Below are 21,739 nucleotides of genomic sequence, written 5' to 3' on the forward strand. Positions count from 1 at the left end.
AGAAGCAGCCACACCCAAAATGAAGTCCAGAAACCCATCTCTAAGAGTCTGTCTTCTCCCCTGGGACCTCGCACACTACTTGGGCCCTGAGCTGTGGCGGCTCTGAGATCTCCCACTGCCTCCCAAGGTTAAGCAGTTCCTCGTGCTTTAACGAGAGAACCCCTTGCTCCATGGTCCTCGCAGCACTTACCAATCAACTCGACCCACTTTTCCGAGCCTTTCCTGCACAAGCTTCCTCCCTGTCCTGGCATATTCCTCAACACCAAGTCACACCTCTCTTCCTGAAACTCTAAAGGTGCTGCCTGCCCTTCATATGTGAGATGGAAGCTAGTAAGACCCTAGCTTCCTAACGTTTCTCAGGGGCTCGGATAAACCCACACTCGCCTATTTTCTTTCCCTCATTTCTGCGACCAATAGCACCTGCTGCAAAGTCCGAGGCAGGACAGGCAACAAGGAAGGTCAAAGAATGAACAAACCCCACCCACTGACCCCGAAACGAGGGCTTCCCTGGGGTCACGGCAGCGACGGGCCACAAGCATGGGCCACTCGGACGCCACCTGCTCTGAAGCCACTTCTTGGCCACTCTTCTGGCTTCCTCTTGAATCTTGAAGCCTCTCAGTCGCAAGGAAGAGAATTTTCACCTTTTTTTCAAGTTCCTATGTTCCGGAAACTTCTCCCTTTATCTTTCCCACGTTCTGCTCTCAGCATCCTTAAAAATAGATGCACTTTGCCTTGGGGTCCTTTGGCCTCCTTTTTCTAAACCTTTCCTTAGCACTTCAGCCAGTTCCCCACGCCCCCAGGTGCTGAGGAACCACCACTATAAATAGCTTTATTTATTAGGCACTTACTCTGTACCAAGCATTGTTCTAAGGGGCTTACACGGGTGAATTCATTCCCACCACGGCCTTACGGGGCTGATACTGTTACCATCCGTCTAACAGAGGAAGAAAGAGAGGCCATGAAAGTCAGGAAACGTGCTCAAAGTCACGTGGTTAGCAAGAGGTAGAAACCAGCATTCTCCTCCAGAATCAAAAGCAGATGACCTTAACCAAGATGCGATGACCTTGACCCTCGGTCTCCTGCCCCCCACTCAGAGCATCCTCCCAAGCATCTGAGGAAGACGTCAGGCCGCTCCTGTCTCTGCATCCTGGCTCCTGGAATGCCTCCCCCATGTCTCTGCTCATCCCTTCGAGGACCGACCCAGACGCCACGTCCCCTGTGAAGTATCTTCTGACTAGATCGCCCCACAACGCGCGCCCCTCGCTCCGCACGCTCTATCACTTCCTTTTGCACATCGCTGGAGCAGGTCCCCAACTCCTGTTGGGAGCCAGGCCACACAGCAGGGAGCCACCTGCTGCTCCCCACCACTCACATTACCGCCTGAACCAGCCCCACCTCACCCCGCCCCACGGAAAAACTGTCTTCCGTGAAACTTCCCTGGTGCCAAAAAAGGTTGGGGTCCACTAGGTTAAAGAACCCCAAAGGTTCATAATTCTTGAGTCTGCCTCACAGTCTGCAAACAACTGTAGAGAAGGGATCAAGCAACTCCATCTGCGAATCCGCACAGCTGAATATCCTGTGCCTCTCAATAAACTCCGGTCTAATTCCTTTGCTGGTTTTAATCTAAGTTGGGGCCTACTCTTTGCGACCCCATGGGCTGTAGCCTGCCAGGCTCCTCTGTCCCAGGGATTTCCCAGGCAAGAACGCTGGAGTGGATTGCCATTTCCGTCTCCAAGGGATCTTCCCGACCCAGGGATCAAACTCTCATCTACATTGCAGGAAGATCTTTTAGTGCTGAGCTACCAGGAAAGCCAGTCTAGCTCCTACTACTGATAGGATTTCATTATGGTACGTTTGTGATGGGATATTTTTATTTTCACAAAGTCCTAAGCCAGAATTCAAGCTACCATGCACAAACATTTTAAGAATTGACTGGAAGATTTTTTTTTGTCTTCTGTATATAGGAGAGGCTTCACCTTATCTTCGAAGGTCACTTGGGGAACCTGCCTATCTGTACAGCTGAATTTGGTTCTGCAACGACAGCATGGAGCCTTCCAAAGGAAAGGGACTAAGTTGTCTCCTTCCTCCATATCCCCACCCTCATGCCTCCCACAACAGCCCAGAACACAGGGGCAAAGGAAAAAAGGCTAACACTGGCAGAACTGTGGTGCTGGAGAAGACTCTTGAGAGTCCCTTGGATTCCAAGAAGATCAAACCAGTCACTCCTAAACAAAATCAACCCTGAATATTCATTGGAAGGATGGATGCTGAAGCTGAAGCTCCAATACTTTGGTCACCTGATGCGAAGAACTGACTCATTGGAAAAGACCCAGATGCTGGAAAAGATTGAAGGTGGGAGAAGGGGACAAGAGAGGATGAGATGGTTGGATGGCATCACCAACTCAATGGACACGAATTTGAGTAAACTCTGGGAGTTGGTGAAGGACAGGGAGGCCTGGCATGCTGCAGTCCATGGGGTCCCAACGAGTCAGACACGACTGAGCGGCTAAACAACACCGGCAGAAACTGAGATTCCTGGCCAACCGTCTGCAAGGCGAACCCCTTTTCTTTCATGGCAACACTGGCTGAATTTCCTGGCCTGGCGAAGGGCACAAGTGGGTTATCGCAGCATGCCACCTGCCTGGGAGCCCAGCCAGAAATAACGGCTCAGTCCTCGCCAGCTCGTCTCAGGGCCAAAGCTGGGGGAGCTATTGTGGAGAGGCCCTTCCAAGTGCTCCCCCGGCTATAATTAGAATATAGCAAGGGGGTTTATTTTTAAGAAACACAAGCCCCAGGACGATGATTCAGCTGGGTCTGCACTTGCCCAGAACCTTGCACATCGGATCCAGGGTTATTATTTTAGAACAATGTATTTCTCCAAATCCTTCCCTAGCCCAAACAAGGAAGCCTTTCCCTCTGAAAGGCTCTCGTGCGCCTTCTATTTTAGGGGACGTGGGGTAGGGACTTCAGGTTTCCTTTGATGCACTTTGTGGAGGGAAGGAGGGAGCACTTCTCTCCGCACAAAAATGGACTATCCCAGCCTCACTGCTATCATGTCAATGTATCCAAGTGTGAACCAGGCTAACTGCCGGATGGCCTGGTCCCGGGTCCACCCTCAGGCCTGTATCCCGGAGCCAGCGCAGCAGAGCTCTGCAGAGTGGGAGGGGGCCTGGTGAGGGGACAGGGTGACCACAGAGAAAGTGTTTTGTGGGATGTGCCACTGGGGTTCACCACATACCCTAGTACGGGCTAACTGCATCTAGACAGTGAACCATCTCCGACATGCACCACCTGGGGCAGCCTCAGGGCCAAGGAAGAGCTCGGCTAGACTGGACGTTGGCATCAGGGAAGCCACAAGAAGCCTCGGAATCAGAAAGGGATGGAGCACGTCGGGGATGCAAGCGGGGCGACAGCCCAACCTGGGGCTGAACGAGTTGGTATGTCTGTGTGAGACTGGGCTTCAGGAAAGACGCAGTAAGTGGAGAAAAAGCCTAGAGTGTTCCCCCTAAACCACCCAGGTCCCTCCCTGTCCCTGGGACAAAGGCTGTATCAGGGGCATCTCCTCTCCTCGCAGCCCCAGCCCCCAAGCCGTCACTGGGCAGGATGGGCAGACGGCCAGCAGGGCTCCTGGAACTTGGGCACCACTCACTCATTCACAAGGATTTACTAAGTGGCACTTGGGCTTCCCTAGTGGTTCAAATGGTTAAGAATCTGCCTGCAAAGCAGAAGACCCAGGTTCAATCCCTGGCTTGGGAAGATCTCTGGAGAAGGGAATAGCAACCCACTCCGTATTCTTGCCTGGAGAATCCCATGGACAGAGGAGCCTGGCGGGCCACAGTCCATGGGGTGGCAGAGTCGGACACAACTGAGAAACCAACATACTTAGACTTTGTGCCACGCGCCTTACAGGTCTTGGGGTTACCAAAACAAATGGCTGGTCAGTGAAGCCAAAATCCATTCCCCCTCTTCTAGTGGAAATGTACCCCTTCCTTCTCCCCTGCAGGTGTGAGACACCTCAGGGACGCGGCCCAGCTGAGCCCAGTTCCGGGCTGCCTGATGGGGACACACAGGCCACCAGCCAGGCTGCTCAGGCTTCTCGATCCTGCCTCCCTTGAGGTCACAACCCCTCACACGCGTGCACACGCCCGTGTTCACAGGTGACACTCTCACACACTGCACACTCACAAGGACCAATTTAGCTGTACTCTCCACAGTCTCTGGATTCTACAAACAGATATATCACAACAGTGCAATGTTAAATCTTTCAGTCCTTAGTGTTAAGGGTGTGTGTGTGTGTGTGTGTGTGTGTGCGCGCGCGCGCGCGCGTGCGCAAGCGCCCTCAGTCGTGTCCAGCTCTTCTGCGACCCCGGGGACTACCGCCTGCCAGCTTTCTCTGTTCATGTGATTTTCCAGGCACGAGGACTGGAGTGGGTTGCCGTTTTCTCCTCCATGTTAAGGGGGTGGAACAGATTAAATCAGGGGTGGCATCAGCCCAGCATTCACAAGTTTAGGGAGACCCAAGGCCCTCTGCTCCTATCTAGCTGGGCAGGAGTCAGGCCAGGCCACACTCGATCTAGGACTCACGGCCTGTACGCCTCGGGGAGGAACACTGAGGGGGGCTCCCTCCCACCTGTCACCTTCATTCAAAGCCCACCCTGCTTCTGACATTCCTCACTTCCCAGGACCACAGGCACCACTGCTGGCAGCTGACAGGGAAGACAGCTGAGGCTGCTTGTGATCAGACAGGCCTGAGCCAAGAGGGATGCGGCTCTGGAGAGAGCTCCAGCCCCCTGTCCTTTCTTTCAAGCCCTCCCCAGGCAGGAGGCTCTGGCTGGAGACCAGGAGCCAAGGCCGCTGACAGTCCCAGGCACCGCTTCCCGGCTCTGACCTCACCTCTCCTTTCTGCGGCAGACAGCCCCCGAGGAACCCCAGCCCTGCGTAACTATCTTCAGTTGCCAGCTCTGGAGGCTCTTGGCTCACTCTGCCAGAGGTGGTCTTTCTTGATAAGGCCCATCACTTCATTTTGGTTTGTTCAAGCATCTCTGGGCACCCTGGACCACCATGAAATCCCCCGAGGGATGAAGCAGGGCGGGCCTCTGAGTTGGAAACTTCCTTCTCTGGGCACCTGGGAAGAAACCCCACCTCATCCGGGAGATTTGACTTCTCCCTTCATATCCTTCCTAGTTCTCGCTCCCTCTCTGCGCCTCCTCTACGTTCCGTGTGAAGGACATTCTCCCCTTTCCAACCACCCCCCAGCCCTGCCCGGGGAGATTTCCTCACTTGGGATCTAAAGAGAATGACTTCTTGGGGCCCATTCAAAATATCTTCCGTGTGGTTAGACCAAGGACCTGAACTGCTGCTCTCTTCATTATGACGTCACTTAGAAGTGACTTAGGGCTCTCCAGCCCCGTTGCCTGGAGGCAGCTTCATCAGCCTGGAGACAGAACGGGGCAGGAGTTCCCTCGTCCGACCGTGGCCCAGCAGTGGAAAGAGACCTCACTGGGCTGAGGAACCTCTGTGACCCTGAGGGTCTCCACGGGGCGAGCAGAGCCCAGCGGAGCCACGGATCGCCCTCGAGATGGATGACAAAGAAGGGAAACCAAAAAGGAAGACAAAGGGAAGAAAAAGTCATGAGTAGCAAAGAAGAGAGGGGAAGAGACCGAGGGAGCGAAGAAGCCAGATGGGGGAGAGAGGGTGTTCCCATGGACCCTGAGGGACTCTTGCCCCAGTTCAGAAGCGTGTTCTCGGGGTCACTCGAATTGGCAGGAGCTGCCTTCATGGGAACACACACAGCCCAGCCAGAAAACCACTGTCCACTCACCACCACTCTCTCAAGTTCAGGCCATGGATCAGGAAGCCGAGACCTGGGGACTGTCAGAGATGGCAAGGACTCCAGGGAGCATTCAGGGTTCTCAGTGGGGGCATTTTAGGTGGATTGGTTCTTTATTGGGGGGCGGGAATGGTCCTGAGCTTTGCAGGACATTCACCCTCTGGGCCCCCAGGCACTCATGGGCAGCAGCATCATTATAAACCCTCCCATTCCGCTGCACTTCTAACCCGTCTTCCCCAGGGGGGGCCCTGGCCCCTGTTGAGAATCTCAGTGAGCCTGAGGCCCACTGTCCTGAAGGAGCTGGTTTTAAGTTTACCGGAGGCCTTTCCCACCTACATAGCAAGCTCTATCTGTTTACGAACCACAGGAAACAACCTGACTGTTCAGTGTGGAAGGGTCTTTAAACACTCCCAGAGGAGCAGAGAGGAGGCGGAAGGACTGTTGGGCGGAGGGAGGGGGGTGGGAGTCCCTGTTTCTCTCTAGAAGGAACTCTGTCTCACCTGACACCAACGGAGTCACTGCCGTCTGCCCTCCCACTCAGCTGACTGTCTTGTCAACCCAGTGACACTGATGCTCCTTTCGAGAAGGATTATTCAGACAAGTGCAAAAATGGCGAGGAATGCAGGGCTGGAAGGAGCCCCAGATGCAAGAGGGGGGTGGGCGGGGGACCCAAAACCACTAAAATTATCCACACGCACAGACGGGCTGGGATCCCACAGCTGAGGAGCCTCCTGGCTGTTATGGTAACTCTTCCCTCTTGGGGCCACTCCCCAGCTTCACGGCGGCACCCGCCACATTTAGAAATGACTTGGCGGCCTTAAGTAACGCTGAAATAACAACATAGTAAGAGTCACCAGCTGAGATATTACTTTGCCAACAAAGGTGTATCTATCAAGGCTATGGTTTTTCCAGTGGTCATGTACGGATGTGAGAGTTGGACTGTGAAGAAAGCTGAGCACAGAAGAATTGATGCTTTTGAACTGTGGTATTGGAGAAGACTCTTGAGAGTCCCTTGGACTGCAAGGAGGTCCAACCAGTCCATCCTAAAGGAGATCAGTCCTGGGTGTTCTTTGGAAGGACTGATACTAAAGCTGAAACTCCAGTACTTTGGCCACCTCATGTGAAGAGTTGACTCACTGGAAAAGACCCTGATGCTGGGAGGGATTGGGGCAGGAGGAGAAGGGGACGACAGAGGATGAGATGGCTGGATGGCATCACTGACCTGATGGACATGAGTTTGAGTGAACTCCGGGAGTTGGTGATAGACAGGGAGGCCTGGCGCTTTGTGATTCATGCGGTCGCAAGGAGTCGGACACGACTGAGCGACTGAACTGAACTGAACTGAACTGAACAGTCACCAAACCCTTCCTGGTTCCGATCAGGCTACGCACTAAGAGGTCTGGAGTTTGTTACTGGATCATAACCACATTTGTCACTTTCTCGTTTCCTCGCCCAAAAGCCAGATTACCTAGAGAAAGCCTGCTTGGGGAAGGCCATGGGTAGAGGCTGGGAAGCTGCTTTTCTCCAGACACACCTCTAGGAACCAGGCTGTCCTGGGTCCCAGTCTGTTGCACTGGAGGAAGCTGGGATCTGGAGAGGGAGGGAGGAGCTTGGTGCTCGGTGCATCTCGTGGTCCCCAGCAACCACAGCCTTCATGTTACTCTCATCTCCTGCATCTCTCTTCCCTCTCTTCTTGCATGGGGGCCCCGTCATCCCTCATCCCACCCTGCAATCCGGAAGTCAGGGTTAAGGAGGAACCATGGAAGAGATGCTGCCATCCTTGTGACGTCTCCATGTATGCATGCTAAGTCGCTTCAGTCGTGTCCGACTCTTTGAGACTCCATGGATGGCAGCCCACCAGGTTCCTCTGTCCATAGGATTCTCCTGGCAAGAATACTGGAGTGGGTTGCTGTGCCCTCCTCCAGGAGATCTTCCCGACCTAAGGATCAAACCTGTGTCTCTCTCTTAAGTCTCCTGCATTGGCGGGCAGGTTCTTTACCACTAGTGCTACCTGGGAAGCCCTTGTGATGCCTCCATCCACTGTGAAACTCGAGCCAAGATGCTTGCCTCACAGATTCCTCTCCTGGCCTCCAATCGCCGGGAGCAGAGAAAAGCAGCAGCGGGAGCTTCCACCACCAAGAATCACCCATGGTCTTATTGGACTTGCTCACATCAGAGTGTCCACAGGAACCCACAGGCCGCCTGGGCTCCCTGGCTGGTCAAGCAACCAAGGCCACCTGACCCTGGGTGTGGGCCAGAACCACCACCCCCAAAATTCTGGCCCTAGGGAAGAGTTTATGAAGACCCCTGGGAGTCAGGGCTCGGCCCAGGAGAAGGGGCTGCCAGCAGGGGTCATGAGTCTCAGGGGATCTGAGGCTGGTTGCAGCCCCTCTTCATCATTTTGGAAAAGTCTACATTTCCACTGAACCAAGAGCCATCACCTCTGTGCTCCTGGGGCCTGCCTGGCTGGAGCCGGAACCAGTTCAGGGAATGAAGAGGGGTGATGGACTTGAACCTCACTTCCCCACAGGTCTTCCTTCCTGACCTCTCGATGACTACTGCCCTCTACCCAGTCTTCCTCCCCATTCCCAGGCCCACTCCCAGGCCTCGGGAGGGCAGGCGGGGGAGGGCAGGGGGCCCTGACACTCGAGGGTGGCTATGTACTCGCATCCGTGGCAATCTAACAGCTGTCCGCTGCAGGCGCCGGCATGCTCGCTTGCTTTGGCTGCGTGACAGAGTAGCCGGAGACGAGGGCAGGGGCATGGCCTGGGCGATGACTGAGGTCGGGACTTCTCTCTCTGGCCCCCAGGAGAAGGATCCATCAGGTTCCTCCCAGGGTGACTTCAGTGGGGCCCAACCACAGGGCCATGCCAAGGCCACACCCTCTGACTTCACAACAGCAACCTCATTACCCAGGGGCCCAGGCAGGACTAGGCAGGGCTGAGTCCCTGATCCACGCTCGATGGCCTCATCTGCCCCTCTCAGCAGACCCAGGACCTTTGAGACTTGACGTTCTGTTATATTTTGAAGGTCAAGCCCCAAATCGGTTCTCCCACAATGACTGACCAGACGCTGGCTCTCCAGGTGGCATCCCTAGACCAGCAGCACCAGGGTCACCGGGGACTCATTAGAAGGGCACCTTCTCAGGCCCCGGCCCAGATCTGCTGCATCAGAACCACTGGGGGTGGGGCCGGGCAATCTATGTTAACAAACCCTCCTCCTAGTGCTCAAGCATTAAAGTGAAAGTCGCTCACTCATGTCCGAGTCTTTGTGACCCCATGGACAGAGGAGCCTGTCCATGGAATTCTTCAGGCAAGGATACTGGGAGTGAGGTAGCCATTCTCTTCTCCAGGGGATCTTCCCGACCCAAGGATAGAACCCAGGTCTCCTGCATTGCAAGCAGATTCTTTACCGTCTGAGCCACAGGGAGGCCCTGTGAACAAGGTTATACGATGCTTCCATCTCTCCTCAGCTGGGCCCCGTGTGCCCATTTTCCACTCTGTACTGATAAGCCTCTTCCCCACTCGCACCGGATAACTCGGGCTCCCTCACAGCAGCATCAGAGCCACGTGATATATGGTGTCACCTTCCACCGCCTCAGCGCCCCTAAGCCCTTCCGTACCGTCCTTGGTGTGCACAGGCGGATGCCTTCATGCCGGCCCTTTCTCCCACTTTCTATTTCTTCCCCATCTCCTATGCTGGGTCGTCTTCTCGCACACTCAGGACCCTGACATGACTTCTTCTTTTCTGCTCTCTTTCTGCTTTCTTTCCTGGCAAACTGATCCAGCTGTTGTTTCAACTGTCCCTTCTAAGTAGATGGCTCTAAAAGCAGGATCTCTATTCCCCAACACCCTTGAACTCGACATCTGCATTTTGAGCAGCTTCTATGACGTTTCGCCTAACCCCCACCTCCGATGCCTAAGAAGCACCTCAAAGCCCATGGTCCAAATTCAAACTCCCTTCTTCCTCCACTCAAACTAGCACCAACACCAGGACCATCACCAGCCGCTTGTCTTTCCAACTTTTGTCTCTACAACCAGCTTCTAAGATTGTATGGGCTTTACCATCCCTGGGCAATCATAGTAACTTTTTGCAGTTAAAAATGTAATCTGCCTTGGACTGCAAAGCTCCTGTGGATCCAAGTAAAATGACCCCAACAGGAATTGCCTTAAAAACCAACAACAGCCATCCTGTGCAAAAATCCAATCAGATAGAACACCTAGGGTTTCCTGGGCCCTGGATGCCAGAGTCTCGAGGGTAGAGCAAGACTTTATGGACCGTGCAACGTTTGCTGAAGAGTTGAGAACTCCTTAGGAGAGGACTCAGGCCTCCACAGGCAGTCAGGATAACCAAGCAGATTAAAGGCTACCCTCCCTCAGTCCAGCGGTCACCAGATAGATTTCCATTTTGGGTGGGGCCCCTTACACTCTGCCCAGTGACCCTCTGGGAAGGGCTTCCAGGTCCATAGTCCTCTGAGACCACAGCTGCTTTTGTTCAGTGACAGTAATGAATGGCTGCTTGAATCAGAGAGGACAGACAGGGCGAGCATCAGGATCAAGGGTGCTGCCCAGCATCAGGGGCAGGAATAGGGTCAGAGGCCATGTATGATAGGTCTAAAGCCACCCTGCTCCCTAAAAGGACAAACCTACATTGAAACCACCGGGAGCTACTGCATAACACAGGGAATTCAACGTGTCCCACTCTGTGACAACCCAGAGGGGTGGGATGGGGTGGGAGGGGGGTGAGGGGGAAGGTTCAAGAAGAAGGGGACACATATACTTAACGGCTGATTCACGTTGTTGTATGGCAGTAGCCAACACAATATTGTAAAGCAATCATCCTCCAATTAACACCTTTTAGAAAAAGAAACCACTCTGACCTTCAGTTATAGGAGCACCCACCCCTCCCAGTTGGTCATTCCTCCGCTTTGAAACCCTGGGCTCCAGTCCCAAGACCTTCCCGGCTGCTGGTGCAGAAGCCTGGGACTGGCAGTGGGAGGCGGAACAGAGATGAACAGGAAAACTTCCCTGGAAATGACATACTTCATCCTGTCCTCTTCTTCCCCAAACCGAAGCAACGCTCTCCTCCCCCACCACCTTCCCAGAGTCAAGAGGCCGGGTTCCAGCCCCAGTTCTGTCGCTGGCCAGTTACACGACACAGCTAGGATCTTTTGTGCCCTGGTTCCTTCCTCTGAAAAGGAAACTGTGAAACTCTCTCCTCGCACTACAGGAATGCTGTGACAACAACAACCTACTGTGTAACACAGTTCAGCATCCACAAATCGCTCTTATCACATCTTCTAACCTGAGCTTACAGCACCTTGTGAGATAGGCAAGAAGAGCATTCTGATCCTTTCTGACGCATAAGGAAACTAAGACGCCCCCAAGCATTTGCCCAGGCTGCAAGGTGAATGGGCGCACGAGCTGGGGCCCCTGTGCCCTGGACCCCTGGATCCCTGCAAGGTGAGAACAGACACAGCAGGCCACTGGTATTCATCAAGGCAGTATTTTTTTTTTCCCAGCATACTTATGGCCCACATATTTGCCGGGGGATTATCACTGGCTACTTTGGGCAGCCTCAGCATCTCCACCTATCATTTCTTAAGTGGATCACTTTGATCTAAGAAGGAAGCGAGGAGTCACCAGCTTCGAGGCTAAAACAGAGGAGGATACAGCCAGCCAAGGAGAGAGGAGAGGCCAAGCGCTGTTTCTGATGCCATCCACAGAGGGCAACTGCACTTTCTACTGGGCATAGAGGGCTAAGGTTCTATTAACAGGCAAGTTCATCCCTTCTAACGGTCTCAATTTTGGGGTGAGAGAACGTGAGCCCAGAAAGGTTGCATGACACATTTAAGGCCCCACAGCTCCCTAAGCAGCTGAGCTGGCTCCAGACCCAGGCTTCCTAACTCTAAGCCCAGGGCTCCTTCCAGGCTCTTCTCCATCTCACAGCATCTGGGGCTTATCCCTCCAGCTGTCTCTACATCTGACCGTCAGGAAGGTGAGAGCACTGGGGGGGGCGGGGGGGGGTGACGTGCATGGGGGACCTTTGCTGTCAGAGATGTCCCCCATGCAAGAGGCCCATCTCTTGGAGATCACCATTTGGTTCGAATGCCAAGCCGAGGACAACCCCACGAGTGTATGTGCTGGGCCTTGAAGTGGGGAGTGGCGGTGGGGAGGGGAGGGTACTACTCACGACTTGTCTCGCCTGCCGAGCCGTCTCGGGGGGCTTGCCTGCCTCCTGCGGGGGGACAAGGATTTCCCCCGGCTTCTCACTTGGGTTGGAGAGTGGGCACTTGCAGGTTTCAGGATCTGGAGGAGATAGGAGTAGTCACCGTGCTGGCTCCCCAGGGACCCTCCCCGTGCCTTCCTAAAGCCCAGCATCCCAGCCCTGCCCACTCGTCATCCCATGCTGCCCAAGGCTCTGGGCTGGAAGACTTCTGAGAGGAGGTCTGAGCCATCCAGGTGCCTCTCTCATGAGGCACCTTGCTGCAACTAGAGAAAGCTGGAGTGCAGCAACAAAGACCCAGCACAACCAAAAATAAAGAAATAAATAATGAAATTATTTAAAAAGTCAAAAAAAGAAAAAGAAAAGCCAAGAAAGTCTTGGGCAAACCAGGATGAGTGGGTCACCCTGCTGTATAATTTATCAGATTACACGGAGTCATGTTTCATCTCGGGTTTGCTTTGTGAGTTGCAAAGCCCTGGGGCATAAAATTCTGACCTGGTGTCACGAAGTCACCACAGGAAGCAGAGGGGCCACTGCTCAGAGGATGACAGGATGACCCTGTGCCCCTTCCCCCGTATCAGACAGCCCAGTGCCTCAGCCTCCTGGGGCTGTCTGGTTGCTCAGTAAGTTTCCCTCTTGTGAAGACAAAGTCCCATCCATGTTGCCCCAGGAGCCAGTTTGTTCTTCCCTGGATCCTTCCACCCCACACACATGTGCATGCGTGCTAAGTCGCTTCAGTCGTGTCCGATTCTTTGCGACCCTATGGAAGGTAGGCCACCAGGCTCCTCTGTCCATGGGATTCTCCAGGCAAGAATACTGCAGTGGGTTGCCGTGCCCTCCTCCAGGGATCGAACCCTCTTCTCTTGCATCTGACATCTCCTGCATTGGCAGGCAGGTTCTTAGTCACTAGTACCACCCAGGAAGCCCACACGCATACACAGAGTGGGTTCAAAGGATCAAGAATCTCCATTCCAGGGAATTCCCGGGTGGTCCAGTGGTCAGGACCCCACACGTTCACTGCAGTGGGCCCAGGTTCGATCCCTGGTCAGGGAGCTAAGATCCCACATGCTCATGGTGTGGCTAGGAAAAAAAAAAAAAAATCTCCGTTCTTGCAAGTGCTACCAAGAGAAGATGACGAGTCCTCAGGTGCTAACCACAACCAAGCCTAAATTCGGCATCATCACTTTCTCCTGTGGGCCTCGGTGTAGACACAGCCCTCAGTGACTCCACAAGGCCCGGAGGGACAAGGACAAGCAGGCGTCCTGTCCCCTCGGCAGTGACGCGGGCGCTTATGAAACTACGGCAGGACGTCTGCTCCTTTGTTTGCTACTGTGACACCAGGTCAGAATTTTATGCCAAGGGCTTTGCAACTCACAAAGCAAACCCGAGATGAAACATGACTCGGTATAATCTGATAAATTATGCAGCAGGGTGACCCACTCATCCTGGTTTGCCTGCGACTTCCTTGGCTTTTCTAACTTTTTTTAACCATTTCATTATTTATCCATTTATTTTTGCTGCGTGCCAGCCTTCTCTAGCTGGAGCAAGCAGGGAAATTGCCACCTTCCAGTCGCAGCACGTGGACTTCTCCGTGCAGGGAATTCTCGTGCTGTAGAGCTCCGGCTCTAGGGCGCCCGGGTCTCGGCAGTGGAGGCTCCCGGGCTCTAGAGCTCAGGCTCAGTAGCTGTGGGGCACAGGCTTGGAATCTTCCCAGATCAGGAATCGAACCCATGTCTCCTGCACTGGCAGGCAGATTCTTAGCCCCTGGACCACCAGGGAAGTCTCTTTCTTGGCTTTAAATGCTCCAAGTCTCCTGTCCTTGAAAAGCCCTCAGTCTCAGGGAAACTGAGATGATTGCCCGCTCTTATTACTAGGACAAAACAGAACAAAACTGGAGCCTTAGTATACAGTGATGAACAGTTTCGATGAACTCACAGAAGGAACTACATGCCAAGACTTTGCTTCAGCTGCAACACCCGCACGGACTTTAGCTCTGGTTTTTAAAGTAGTAACTGCAAAGAAACTTAAATTGTCCATGTCAAAAATCAAATCTGATAGGGCCCACATGGTGTCTCATTGATAAGATGGCTCGTTATGTTGACCTGGCAAATAATAAATCACAGTGATCTGTGAGATGAAACTGCCCAAATGGCATCCTGTTATCTCACGGGCGCCTATCTTCTCAAAGCTGTGAGACCACCAGATTCCAGACCTCTGCCTATGCGACCACCCCTTCAGAGAATTTTTCATTGGTGGGTATAAGAGGACTCCATCAGAAAGGGAGAATGCTGGTTCTCCTTAAGAGCCAGTCACCCTCTCTGTTCCCTCTAATAAATTTCCCTTTTTTTGCCTAACTGCCGGGCTCGCTCTCTTTTTCTCTGCAACTGCCTTACAAAATCCTTTACAAATTTATCATTATTATATTTTTTTGGCCACACCACGTGGCACGTGGGATTTTAGTTTCCTGACCAGGAATTGAACTTGTGCTCTCTGCAGTGGAAGCTTAAAGTCTTAACCACTGGACTGTCATGGAAGTCCCCAAAATTATTTAAAAGGGTGGCTAATAAGCAAGATAACCTCGAGAAACTGTTGGCCATCTCAGAAACACAGGGCACATGGCAAGAGAGAGACACAGAGAGAAAGAGAGGGAAAATGAAAGAAGGGTCTTGCATCCCTTATCTGCCTCCCCTGCACTCACCTTCATCCTCATGTCCCTGGCGTATTTCTCCAGCTCCTTCCTTATGTCAGCCCTCAACATCTTTGAGACATTGAGGACCAGCTGCTTCCACTCAATGGGCTGGAAGCTATGAGGCTCGTGGGGGACATACAGTCCGATCTTGACCTTCTTGACTGTGTGAAGATATTTCTTGTAGGAGTCTTCAAAGTCAAAGATGAGGTCACTCAGAGTCCGAAAGGTCAATGGCTTGTCCATCAGCTCAGCCCTTCGGCTCATGCCCAGCGAGCCATAGCGGCCGTTGCAGTAAATCCCCAGCACAACGTGGTGAAAGTAGTTTCCTGAGAAGTAGGTTTTAAAGCTGATGGGGAATCGCTCGATGGAAGGCTGTCCGTTCGTTAAGTATCTTAAGACAATCTGAGTCAAGGAAGAGAAAAGAGGCCTTGAATATACCAGAACTTGCACTCTCACATGGCCAGGGGATCCACTCCTCTGCCTCTGAGCAGACCCAGACCTCATCTTTCCAGATCAATCCTCTTATAAAGGATTTACTCACTATCTTTGAGTTACCTGCTGTCTGCTGCACACCAAACCAAATTTTATGAGACAAAGAGTGAAGAGTTCTTTTCTTCCTTAGTAATTAAATAAATACAGGCACAACCACCACAAGGTACTTTTTCTTTACTTGGTGCTCTACAGGTGATGACGAGCTATTAAAAGTCGGTTTATGCCACTGGAATGATGTCTCAGTCATTAATTCTGACTCGGGTATGTGGGGCAGACCAGGAATCAAAGGCCTCCGATACGGTGCGGGGAGAAATGATGACCAGAATCAAGGCAAGGCAGTGGAGACGGAAAAGACCCAGAGCAACCGATGGAAAGGGAAGGGACAGGATGGTGTCAGGAAGCGTCACACCCGCACCTCGCCTGCTCCTCTCACTGGCCCTGGCACACCCATGCCAGCAGCCATGGGTACCACCGGAGAGCTGCCTGCAACACCCGACCCCCGGGCTCCCCTCAGTCCCCAGACCACCTGGGACAGAGCTCAGCCCTCTCCACGGACTGGCTCACTGGGATCGAGCCATCCAGTCTCTATTAACTTAGTTTGGGCTCAGCAACTCCACAGTGCACAGCTTCAAGTAACTGCCCCACAGACTCCAAACGCTGCAACACTGGACAAGAGGCACCACATCCTCAGGTCTATATCCAAGTCTCTGGACGGTCCTGGTGTGGCTATGGTGCCTCACAGATCCAGCTCTTCTGAAGAGAGACACTAAAAATCCAGATACTCTGCTGAAAACTGCTGGTGTCACCAGGCCTTTGCTAAAGTAAGTAACAAGCCAGGCTCTTAACATGGTGCACGTGTGCACGCTAAGTCGCTTCAGTCGTGTCCGACTCTTTGCCACCCACCCCACGGACCGTAGCCTGCCAGGCTCCTCTGTCCATGGGATTCTCCAGACAAGAATACTGGAGTGGGTTGCCATGCCCTCCCCCAGGGGATCTTCCTGACCCAGGGATCAAACCCGTGTCTGTTACAGCTACCTGCACTGGCAGGCGGGTTCTTTACCAGTGGTGCCACCTAGGAAGCTGGCTTGTGCATGCTAAGTGTTAATACTTCGTTAGTGGGTACAGTTCTCTACTCTCTGGGAACTTGTCTTCACCGTTTCTTATCTCTGCTCCAATTAACTTTCTACACGGTGGCCAGAATGACCTATTGAAGCCAAAATGCAGCACATGTCCTTCTTTTACTGAAGTTTTCAGTGTCTCTCACCTTCTCCAGGACTTAGTCCAAATCCCTCCGCAAAGTCTGCCATGATTCAGCCCCTGCTCACCATCCTCTGTACCGTCTCATCTCTCCCACACACTGACCTACAGCTGATCTGATCTGTGAAAACTTTTTTTTTTTTTTTGGTGGCTGCACAGCTTGCAGGATCTTAGTTCCCCAACCAGGAATTGAACCAGCACCCTTGGCAGCGAAAGCGCAGAATCCTAACCCCTGGACCGCCGGGGAATTCCTGACCCATGACATTTTTGCAGAATACACCCCAAGACCATAGAGTCCACAGATCTATGCCCACTGCCCTCAGCACATGTGTTCCCCCAGAATATGAAGTCGAATATAACTGAAAATCTTAAATGACCTTTAGATTACATCTGACTCATTGGAAAAGACTCTGATGCTGGGAAAGATTAAATGCAAAAGAAGAAGCGGGGAGCAGAGGATGAGATGATTATAGTATCACCAACTCAACGGACATGAATTTGAGCAAACTCTGGGAGACAGTGGAGGACAGAGGAGCCTGGTGGGCTACAGTCCATGGCGTCGCAGAGTCAGACATGACTTAGTGACTGAACAACACACACACACATTACAAAGCTATGAGACCAAAGCGACCTATGAAATGTGCAAAAATAAACCACTATACCCACTGTACACGACCTCAGGTCCCTATTTTAGTATAACTTCTTTTTTTTGGCTTCTTGCAGGCCAGGGATTTAAACCTGGCAGAGATCTTTGGGGTCTCCCAAGAATCATGAGTGGTAAGGATGCTACGGACTTTCTCGCTTTTACACAGGCCACACCCTGACTAGAAGAGCCTCACTTCCTGGTTGTGATACCTTCCCTGACCTTCCTGGGTGTGGATGAAATCCTCTGCATCCCCTGCAAGAGCTCCCAGAGCCCCTGGTGCTTATTCGCCCAGCACTGTGTGTAAGTGTTCGTATCTTACAAGGGCAGGAGTTGTACTTTGCCTCCTGGGCCTCCCACAGGCCGAGCACACAGAAATGTCTGGTTAATGCTTGCTGAAAGGATGAACCTTACGTTGTGAGGACACATCTCCTTAAGCTTAAAGGGAATGCACTCGACAGAGAAAGACAAACGGTGGATATCACCTACTTGTGGAATCCAAAAACCACAACATACCAGTAAACATAACAAAAAAGAAGCAAGACTCACAGGTACAGAAAAGAAACTAGTAGGTACCAGCAGGGGGAAGGGGCAACATAGGGGTGGGAAGTGGGGAGGAACAAGCTGTTGGGTGTAAGACCGGCTCAAGAGTGTATTATACGGCACTGGGAAGGGAGACAATATTTTGTAGTGACTGTACATGGAAAGTAGCCTTTAAAATTATATTAAAAATTTTCAAATAAAAGTAATTAAAAAAAAAAAAAGGACTGCACAGGGGATAGAGCTAATCCAGGTACCCTTAGAAGGAAGAAGTCATCTGACCTCAATTTAATCACAGATGGCTCCTCTCTATAAAAATGGTTACCTGCTTTCTCTTCACTTTATCACGTGAGGTTAACTGGCAGTAAGGGAGTGAAATCACATCCTTCTGGGTCCTCTTACATAAATTCTTCCCTGCTTTCTGGGGCGAGTTCTCTGGGGCTGGAACAAGGGCACTTCTCAGTTAAGTCAGTGTAACAAACACTACTTCCTATGCCAGACAGACCGCTAGGTAGGGCTGTGGAGTCAAAGATGAAGTACACAGCTCTCTGACAGAGAGACAGACTCAACACAGACGCAACACTGCGGCTCCCCTGGTGGTGCAGGGGCTAAGGCTCCATGCTTCTCCTTCCAGGGACAAGGGTTTGATCCCCAGCTGGGGAAGATCTCCATGCTACATGATGTGGCTGGGGGAAAAAAGAAGGACACAATACCATCAGCATGGCAGTTCTTCAAGCAAATTAAACACAGAATTACCATATGACCCCGCAAGAGAAGCAAAAGCGAGGACTCCAACAGATGCTTGCATACCAATGTCACAGCAGCATTCTTCACAAGAGCCAAAAAGTGGAAACAACCAAAGGGTCTATTCAAGCGATGAATGGATAAACAATGTGCAGTATATACATACAGTGGAATAGTTCAGCCTTAAAAAGGAAGGAAATTCTAGCATATGCTACAACAGGAAAGAAACTTGAGGAAATTAAACCAGTCAGAAAAGGACAAATACTGTATGATTCAACTTTATGAGGTTTCTGGAGGAGTCGAAGAGACGTACGTCTAGAGACGTAAAGTAGGGTGGTGGTTGTTAGGGGCTGGGGACCCCGTTTAATGGTCTTAGCATTTCAGTTGCAAAGCGGAGGTGGTGGAGATGGACAGTGGTGATGGCCGTATAACAGCATGAATGTCCTCCATGCTACTGAACCGTATAGTTAAAAATGGTAAATGTAAACCAGTCCATCCTAAAGGAAATCAGTCCTGAATATTCACTGGAAGGACTGATGCTGAAGCTGAAGCTCCAATACTTTGGCCACCTGATGGGAAGGGCTGACACATTAGAAAAGACCCTGATACTGGGAAAGACTGAGCTCAGGAGGAGAAGGGGACGACACAGGATGAGGTGGTTGGATGGCATCACTGACTCGATGAACATGAGCTTGAGCAAGCTCCGGGTGTTGGTGATGGACAGGGCAGCCTGGCCTGCTGCAGTCCATGAGGTCGCAGAGTCGGACATGACTGAGTGACTGAACTGAAGTTGTGAATATGTCACTACAATTCTTAGAAACCCTGCGTTTGCAATATATATGTCAAGTCATTACGGTGTACATTTTAAACTTACACAGTGCTCTAAGTCAATGTTATCAGTAAAACTGAAAAAACCCACCCCAGTGCAATCCGTGCTGAGAGAGAGGAATCCCAGCCACCTCAGGGAGAGCAGAGAAGAGGCCTCGGTGTGACCACACCAGGATTTCTATGGGACAAGCAGTCAGTCAAGGGGAGAAGAGAGTGGGGAGTGACTAGCCAGCCCATCCTGTGACGAATCATCACTCACTCAGAATTGCTCCATCACTCCGGCAATCAATGGGACCTGGAGTCTCTGTGAACTGAGAGGGAGGGGACTAGAAGGTTTGGATGAGGACTGGGAAGTAGCCTGAGCTTTTCTTGGGAAAAGAGCAGCAGTGCCCCCAGCCTAGGGAGGTTCGGCCCAGCACCCAGCCTGCTGGGGCGATGCCCCCCCACCCCCGCCTCTGATAATACAGCTGTTACTGGAGAAACCCTACACTTGAGCCCCAGGATTAAGCCCCAGCAGGGCCAATGGGCCCCCCCAAAGAAGTGCCATGACCCCCAAGGCTCGCTGTCTCCAGCACGATCACAAAACCAAGATCAAAAGAAGTGGCCCATCACGAATGAATCCTGAACTCCACGCTCACGTCAAACAGGAGGAAAATAAGGACAAGATGACGGACACAGGGTTCCAAGAAGCAGCCAAGTCGACCTATTTCAGAGTCGTCAACGCACCCCTCGTCCCCCAGGACCTGCGAAGGACCCGTGGGAGGCAGACGGATGACCCGAGTTGGCCCTTGGCTGTGCCCGGGAGGAAAGCAGGCCACAGGGACGCTGACGGAGCAAAGACAAAGAAGCCGTCACTTTTAGAATCCAGCTCTGTGTCTCTTGTCTATGTGGGAGTCAAATTTCCCTGAGTTCGGCAGTATTTCTCCACCCTCCCTCCACTTCTCCAAAATGACACATCGGTAAGAACAAAAGAGAGCCAGAGCAGGCTGCCTCTGATCCGGACAGGCGCAGGGGCTGGCCACAGGTACAGCCCCCCAACCCCAAGGGTTTTAAGCAACTCCAGGAACCTAAGCTAATTTCCACTTGGACTGATGCAATTTCACGGCGACAAGACTACCGCGTACAGGACTGTCGTGTGACGCCAGATGACCTCTGTCCAGGGGCCCCGCGACCCCACCAGCACAGGGTCTGGAGGCAGCTGGAGCCCACAGCGAGGGGCTCCTTCACCCACCACCAGCAACTCCCCGACAACTGTTCGCCCATTATACTTACAGGAGGCTCTGCCCAACAGCTGTGTGGACTCCTGCCTCCAAAGGGTGGGGCCTGGAGCCATCTGCTGTTTCCCGCCTCCCACCCCTGCCTTCCTGCTGGGCTCCCAGACACGTCCATCTCCCTAGTGGGGAGCAGCGGGGAGGTATGACTGGGAGGGGTGGCCAAGGGCCTCCACGAGTTCCCATTCTTCAGGGGCGAGCCTGGGCACCTGTGGACAGTCGAGTTTCAGATCCGGCCAGACAGCGGTCTGCAGACGAGAGGGGCAAAGTTCCCTTCCCCATGAAGATGTTCGGGGGCCCGTAAAACGGACCAGACCCAGCCTACCGTCCCCAGTCCGAAGACTCCCGTGACTTCCGAGTCTCCTCTCTCTCCTGGTTTCCATTCCACTTCTCTTAACCGCCCTCCTCAGGCTCTGTCACGGGCTCCTTGTGTCCAACTAGAGCAGAAAACCCTGGGTGTCATCCCTGAAACCACGGCCACCCCGAACGCCCACCTGCAAGTTTCTATTTCCAGCGAGGACCCTCCTCCTGAGCGCCACAGTCTAATACACGACCTGACACCCCACAGGCACCTCAGATTCAACACGACAAGATCGGAACTCACCTCCCCGTAACTCTGACCCTCCTGTCAGTCCTCCCTGTGGACAGGGGCATTACTATCTGATCACTCAATTTGCCAAACCAGAAATGCAGAGTCATGGCCTCTCTCTAGCTCCGCACATATGAGTCCCCGCATGGGGCTGAAGACACGTCCAACTCCCCTCCTTGACCTTCACGGCTACGTCTGAATTCAGGTCTGCGCTCAGAGTCTCTCATCCTCCTCCCACCCATCTTCCACAGATGGTCAACTGATCCAGAAATCGGTACTCATGGACTTCCTTCTGCATCAACACCAGCTAATTCTCGGTCCCTGAGAGCTTCTGAAACTGTCCCCTCAAAGCCATCCCCATGGCCAAGACCATGGCTCAAGCACCGCCATCCCCCTCAGGGAACGGCTCCTCACTGGCTTTGCAGATGCAGTCTCACCTTCCCCAGCTGCCCTTCCGTCCACCCCAAGAACTGTCTCTCCGGAGTGCACGCTCATCATGTCCTGTCTCTACTCCAGAGATTTTGGCGGGGCTGCTCACGCTCTTTGGAAAAAGTCACCCTTCTCAGCACGGCACTCAAGGACCTACTGTCCTGACCTGGGGCCACCTCTCGAGCTCACGCCTGGCTGCATT

The 21,739-nt window shown here is 52.7% G+C and overlaps 1 protein-coding gene across 1 annotated transcript in view; it reads right to left on the minus strand.

The window, feature by feature from the left end:
- The window catches only part of VASH2 (vasohibin 2), a 41,335-nt gene that overhangs the window by 4,037 nt on the left and 15,559 nt on the right, over positions 1–21,739 (minus strand). Inside the window, exons 6-7 of the mRNA XM_069544961.1 lie at positions 14,754–15,135; positions 12,023–12,138 (exon numbers count right to left, since the gene is read on the minus strand). Of these exons, the coding sequence (XP_069401062.1) occupies positions 12,023–12,138; positions 14,754–15,135 (498 nt within the window). The remainder of the gene's footprint in view (positions 1–12,022; positions 12,139–14,753; positions 15,136–21,739) is intronic.

Source organism: Ovis canadensis, chromosome 12 (assembly GCF_042477335.2).
Source record: "Ovis canadensis isolate MfBH-ARS-UI-01 breed Bighorn chromosome 12, ARS-UI_OviCan_v2, whole genome shotgun sequence".
Classification (NCBI taxonomy): domain Eukaryota; kingdom Metazoa; phylum Chordata; class Mammalia; order Artiodactyla; family Bovidae; genus Ovis; species Ovis canadensis.